General features: G+C 43.7%; 1 protein-coding gene across 1 annotated transcript in view; it reads left to right on the top strand.

The window, feature by feature from the left end:
- The window catches only part of ACACB (acetyl-CoA carboxylase beta), a 175,585-nt gene that overhangs the window by 66,825 nt on the left and 101,744 nt on the right, over positions 1–7,016 (top strand). Inside the window, 5 exon segments of the mRNA XM_011937064.1 lie at positions 2,284–2,393; positions 2,747–2,828; positions 4,570–4,668; positions 6,350–6,459; positions 6,573–6,683. Coding sequence (XP_011792454.1) covers positions 2,284–2,393; positions 2,747–2,828; positions 4,570–4,668; positions 6,350–6,459; positions 6,573–6,683 — 512 coding nt within the window.

The raw sequence follows: 7,016 nt of genomic DNA on the forward strand, positions 1-7,016 counted from the left end.
GGTACCAGTCACGCTGGCCTCTGGCGGCTCCTGGGCCTGTTGCAGAGTCTTGGTACCTGCTGGATCCTCTATTGAAGGTGCTTTTCCCAGAGCCCTTTGTGCAGTGGACTTCTTCCCCACCCAGTCTGTAGGTCTCACCATGATCCTTGCATCTCTCTCAGAGAACCTCATTTATTTTCTTCCCAGCACTGACCTGAGTCTGTAGTTATTGTGTTTATTTTCTTGTTTATCTTCTCCAACATAAAAGAAAAACTGGATGAGGACCAGGAAGCATGTCTGGCCGCTCCCTTCGTCATCTCTGGAATCTCCCCATTGGCCAACATTTCTGTGTTTGATAAACATAGGAGGTAGGCAGGCCGGAAGGAACAGCTTTGGGGTTTCTTTCTGTGTTTGCATATAAAGTGCCACATTCTTCAATTTCAGGATCGTAGCAAATTTCATAGTACAGATGTCCCAACCCCTGTGTTTGGATTGAGTCTAACTTTTCCTAGTCCGAAACACCGCTCAGTGGCTGTTGTCTGACTTTGGCCTCATTGATGTGTGGGTTTTTGTTTGTCTGTTGTTTTTTTTTGAGATGGAGTCTTGCTCTGTTGCCCAGGCTGGAGTGCACTGGTATGATCTTGGCTCACTGCAGCCTCCACCTCCCAGGTTCAAGCAATTCTTGTGCCTCAGCCTCCCAAGTAGCTGGGACTTCAGGCGTGCACCACCATGACCGGCTAATTTTTGTATTTTTAGTGGAGACAGAGTTTCACCATGTTGGCCAGGCTAGTCTTGAACTCCTGACTTCTGGTGATCTGCCCGCCTCAGCCTTCTAAAGTGCTGAGATTACAGGTGTCAGCCATTGCGCCCAGCCAACATGTGGTTTTTTTAAGGACATATTCTTAGATGTGGAATTTCTGGCTTAAAGAGCGTATTTTAAAATCAAAATATTGCATTATGTTCAGCCTTAAAAAGGAAGGAAATCCCGTCATGTGTTACAACATGGATGAACCTTGAGGACATTGTGCTGGTCCCAAAAAGTGAAATAAACCAGTCACAAAAAGACAAATACTGCATGATTCCATGTATAAGGGGTAACTAGAGTAGTGCAATTCATGGAGAGAGTGAGAGAGAATGTATATCATTGGTTGCCAAGGACTTCAGGGAGGGAGAAAAAGGGAGTTGTTGATGAGTATAGAGTTTCAGATTCATAAAATGAAAAAGTTCTGGACATCTGTTTCATGATATAAATATACTTCACTATTGAACTGTACACTCAAAAATGGTTAAGATAGTAAATTTTATGGTTTTTTTCTTTTACCATAATTTAAAACTCTGTATTTTTGTTTGTTTGTTTGTTTGTTTGTTTGGGGTTTTTTTTTGAGATAGGGCCTTGCTGTGTTGCCCAGGCTGGAGTGCAGTGACAGGATCACAGCTCACTGTAGCCTCGACCTTTGAGGCTCAAGTGATCCTCCTGCCTCAGCCTCCCAAGTAGCTGGGACTATAGGCGTGCACCACCATTCCTGGCTACATTTTTTGGATTTTTTTTTTTTTTGTAGAGACAAGGTCTCCCTTTATTGCCCAAACTGATCTTGCATTCCTGGCCTCAAGCAATCCTCCTGCCTTGGCCTCCCAAAGTGCCCAGCCCTATTGTATTATTTAATGGTAAAACAATATTAAGATAAACTTTAAATAGGAAATATTTTTTAAAACCCACCTCTAATCCCACTCTGTTGACAGATTACTTCCTTTGTCCTTTGTTCCCTTCCAGGCCTTCCAGGCCTTGTCCAGAGACACATCTGTTTCACGTAATTAAAATCATAGTTCATTTTCTTTAACTTTTCTTCCTTTTTTTTAAAAAGAAAAATGAGATGGAGTCTTGTTCCATCACCCAGGCTGGAGTGCAGTGGCGTGATCTCAGCTCACTGCAACCTCCACCTCCTGGGTTCAATCAATTTGCCCACCTCAGCCTCCTGAGTACTTTGGATTACAGGTGCCTACCACCAAGCCCAGCTAATTTTTGTATTTTTAGTAGAGACAGGATCTCACCATGTTGACTAGGCTGGTTTCGAACTTCTGAGCTCAGGCGATAGGCCTGCCTCAGCCTCCTAAAGTGCGGGATTATAGGCATGAGCCACCATGCCCAGCCTTCTCTTTACATTTTCATACATGTTTGTCCGTTGTTGCCATAGAAGTCTGCCTGGTTCTGCTTTCCATGGCTGTACACAGTCACATCTTGTAATGTTCTGCCATTGACGTCCGTCTGTCAGCAGTTCCTTTCTTCTCGCTCCTATTTAATTTCAGAGTACATCAAGATGGCGGATCAGTACGTCCCCGTCCCAGGAGGGCCTAATAACAACAACTATGCCAATGTGGAGCTGATTGTGGACATTGCCAAGAGAATCCCCGTGCAGGTAGACGGACCGGGGTGCCTGAGCGTGGTCCCTGAGTGTGGGATGATGCCCCTTGGTTCTAGTTCAATTCCACAGTTCACAAGGGGCAGAGGGTCCAGGTCCCACAAGGCTCCAAATTCCTGGGCTGATATAACAGAAAAGAGTGTTCAAGTGATGCGAAGCACATTCTTTTTTAAAAAAAATTTTATAAACAGGATCTTGCCATGTTGGCCAGGCTGGTCTTGAACTCCTGGGCTCAAGTGATCCTGCCTCGGCCTCCCAAAGTGCTGGGGTTACAGGTGTGAGTTACTGTGCCCAGCTGGGAGGCATATCCTTGAAGGAAGATTGTTGCTCACCCCTTTCTGTGTTTGCAGGCGGTGTGGGCTGGCTGGGGCCATGCTTCCGAAAACCCTAAACTTCCGGAGCTGCTGCGCAAGAATGGAGTTGCTTTCTTAGGTAGAGTGTGTCCCCATCGGATACATGGGAATTGGGGCATTGCTGGGACATTCTGCTGGGTCTGACCCTCTTTCTACTCCTGTCCTGTAAAGTGGAGGTCCCTTTGCTTTCCCACCTCACACTTTCATTGTGAGGAGTGAGTGAGTCCCAGGGCGGAAGGGCACACAGCTAATCTGCCAAGTCATGGAATTAGGAACTGCCCACTTTTCAAAGGAAGACACACAGGCAGCCAACAAGCATATGAAAAAAACTCAACATCACTGATCGTTAGAGAAAGGCAAGTCAAAACCACAGTGAGATACCATTTCTTGGCAGATTCTGATGAGATTGTGGAGAAAAGGGAATGCTTATGCACTGTTGGTGGGAGTGTAAACTAGTTCAACCATTGTGGAAAGCATATGGCAATTCCTCAAAGAGCCAAAAATAGAACTACCAGCAATCCTGTTACTGGGTATATACCCAGAGGAATATAAAATCATTCGACCATAAAGACACATGAAAACGAATGTTTATTGCAGCACTATTCACAATAGCAAAGGCATGGGATCAACCTAAATGCCCATCAATGACAGATTGGATAAAGCAAATGTGGTACATATACACCATGGAATACTACACAGTCATCAAAAATACTGAGATTATGTCTTTTGCGGGAACATGGATGGAGCCGTTATCCTTAGCAAACTAACACAAGAACAGAAAACCAAATATTACATGTTCTCACTTATAAGTGGGAGCTAAATGATGAGAATACATGGACACAAAGAGGGGAACAGCAGACACTACTTGAGGGTGAAAGGCGGGAGGAGGGAGAAAAGCAGAAAAATAACTATTGGGTACTAGGCTTAGTACCTGGGTGATGAAATAATCTGTACCACAAACCCCTGTGACATGAGTTTACCTGTGTAACAAATTTGCGCATGTAATTATATCCATGTCCTTGTGTAGTTTAGGGGAATTATTTACTATTATGTAATACATCCCCGCTTCTCCTTACCTGTGGGTCTGAAAACAGTCTTGCCCAAATGTGAAGTAGCTCAGTGCAGATCAATACCTGATATTCACCTGAGGCACAGCTGGGAGTCCCATGCCCATTGACGTTTTCTTTGTCTGTGGGCTCTGAGTACATACGGGCATCTGTCCTGTCTGACAGTCACCCAGGACTCTCATTATCAGTCTTAATTCCTCTGGAGGTTGATGATCCAGCCCACTGGACAAATGCAGCCCATGGCTTGCCTTTGTAAATAAAGTTTTATTAAAACATGGTCGTGCTCATTCATTTATGTATTGCCTATGGCTGCTTTCACCCTACACTGGCAAAGTTGAGTCATTGTGACAGAGATCTGCAGGCTCGCAAAACTGAAAATATTTCCCATCTGGCTCTTTACACAAAGAGTTTGCTAACCTATGGTCCAGCTCTTTGAGCTCCTAGCTTACCTCTTTGATCTAGCTTTCTGCCTTCCCCCGCAAAGTGTATTTTGTGTATGCCACTGTAGTCTAGGTTGTAACTCACAACAGGTTTACAATCCACATGTGTTGAAAGTTGACTGATGCAATAGCAGACTAACAGATTTTTTCCTTCCCTGACGTGAGGTTAAGCTCCTTGAAAGCTGGGACCAGAGAATTTTCTCTGTCATCTTCTGCTCACCTGGCCCAACCACCATGCACTCGGTCAGCACTCAGCCTCAAGGGTCTTGTGACTGACCAGATTCTGCTTCCCTTCTTGTCCCCAACTCCTCAGGCCCTCCCAGTGAGGCCATGTGGGCCTTAGGAGATAAGATCGCCTCCACCATTGTCGCCCAGACGCTGCAGGTCCCAACCCTGCCCTGGAGTGGAAGCGGTAAGGGACCCCGAGCTTCCCTCTGGGGGAGCTTCTCAGCCCAGTCTTGGTAATGTGAACAATCAGGGTGACAGAAGTATGCTTGTAACAATTCTTTCTGTTACAAATGTTACTTTTATTTTTTAGTCACTAGCAAAATATTTTAAAATTTTAAGTTAGTAAACAAGTGGTACAATTTATTGTAGGCAATTTAGAAAATACAAGAGGTACAAAAAAGAAATGGAAATCATTCATAATCCTATGACCCAGTGTTGAACATGTATTACACTGTGGGTATCTACCTTTCCAACATTTTTCTTGGCAGATTATTAAAAAAAAAAAAAAAGACAAATCTTAGCCAGTGGCTCATGTCTGTAATCCCAGTGCTTTAAGAGGCTGAGGGAGGAGGATCACTTGAAGCCAGTAGTTCAAGACCAGCCTGGGCAACAGAGCAAGACCCCATCTCTAGACAAAGTAAAAAAAAAAAAGAAAAATTAACTGGTTGTGGTGGTGCATGCCTGTAGTCCCAACTACTCAGGAGGCTGAGGCAGGAGGATGGCTTGAGTGTAGGAGGTTGAGGTTACAGTGAACTATGATGGCATCACTGCACTCCAGCCTGGGTGATAAGACCCTGTCTTTAAAAGGAAGCAACAACCCATCTTACATTCCCTAGTTTGTGACTTTTTTTCCCCCAGTAATGAATATCTTTCTATGTAAAAAATATACTTTATACCATTTAAGATGCCTGCATAGGATTATTATGTCTTACGGATGTATCATAATTGACTTAACAGTCCTCATAGTTAAATAATTTAGATTGTTTCCAATTTCTTTTTTCTAATTTAAAAAATATTCAAAGGAATGGAGCTTTGATAATCTTACAGCTAAATTTATGTGTGCATTTTAATAATTTTCTTAGGATAAATTCCTAACAGTGGGATTTCTAGGACAAATTAAAAAATAAGTAGGACAGTCTCAGAAGTTTCCTATTAAATTTGATTTTTTTTCCCCTTAAAAGTTGAATTTTAAATTTGGGATGGAAAATTTACTTTCATTTGTTAAATCTTTGCATGGTTTTGGGAAACAATTATTCACATATAAATGATTCCATAAGGTAGAATTGGGATTTTTTTTGGATTTAGATTAATATGGCTGTTGTTGGTAGACTCAGTCTGAGTTTCTTTCCTTTTTTGTTGTTTTGTTTTTGAGACAGGGTCTCACTCTGTCACCCAGGCTAGACTGTAGTGGCATGATCATGGCTCACTGCAGTCTTGACCTTCTGGGCTCAAGTGATCCTCCTGCATCAGCCTCTCCAGTAGCTGGGGCTACAGGCCCATGCCACCATGCCTGGCTAATTATAAATATTTTTTTGTAAAGACAAGGTCTCACTATGTTGCCAGGGTTGGTCTTAAACTCCTGGGTTCAAGCGATCCCCCCACCTCAGCCTCCCAAAGTGCTGGGATTATAGGCATGAGCCACCGTGCCTGGCAGTTAGTTTCTTAAGCTTGATTTCTCATTCAAGGTTGGGTTAGTTCTTGAGGAAATGAAAAGCCACTGTGAGAAGCTGAAGGGAGTGTCTGTATTCCACCGGTCCAGAAGCCCAGGTCTAGCACTACGTCAGGAGGGAGAGGCCCTGTGGTTTCTGGGTTGTGTGTGTTTCTCCTGGATTTGGGAGGAATCGGCTTTCTTTGTGACTCTCCAGGCCTGACAGTGGAGTGGACAGAAGATGATCTGCAGCAGGGAAAAATAATCAGTGTCCCAGAAGATGTTTATGACCAGGGTTGTGTGAAAGACGTCGATGAGGGCTTGGAGGTAAATGCAGAGCCTGCGGGGGCCAGGGGGGCCAGAACCAGACTGCCTCTGCCCTGGTAGCGGTTGGCAACTGGCTAACCTCTAAAGAGGTCTGTTTGTCCCTTTGCCTCCAGGCAGCAGAAAAAATTGGTTTTCCATTGATGATCAAAGCTTCTGAAGGTGGCGGAGGGAAGGGAATCCGGAAGGCTGAGAGTGCGGAGGACTTCCCGATCCTTTTCAGACAAGTGAGCAGTTCTTGCTGTGTCTTTTCGCATCTGTCTTTGGGAATTGTTTGTGGGCTGCCAGATTATTTCTCTTAGCATTATTCTGTGACTGTCAAGAAGACATTTGTAGGAGCTGGATGTATTGTTGTATCATATTTTGCAACAAATGCGTACATTTTTACTCAGAAAAGCCCATGGTTTTGTGTTGATCTTGACAGCATCTTTTAGGTAGTTCAAGTCTATAATCAGGGTATCTAGCAATGATTTCAGAGATACAGGATCCAAATAGCTGTTTGTGACAATGTTGGCCTATAGAAGAATGGCATATTTTATAAATTTTAGTACTCTTAGTAT

This window comes from Colobus angolensis, unplaced genomic scaffold (genome assembly GCF_000951035.1).
Source record: "Colobus angolensis palliatus isolate OR3802 unplaced genomic scaffold, Cang.pa_1.0 Scaffold10, whole genome shotgun sequence".
In the NCBI taxonomy this organism is placed as follows: domain Eukaryota; kingdom Metazoa; phylum Chordata; class Mammalia; order Primates; family Cercopithecidae; genus Colobus; species Colobus angolensis.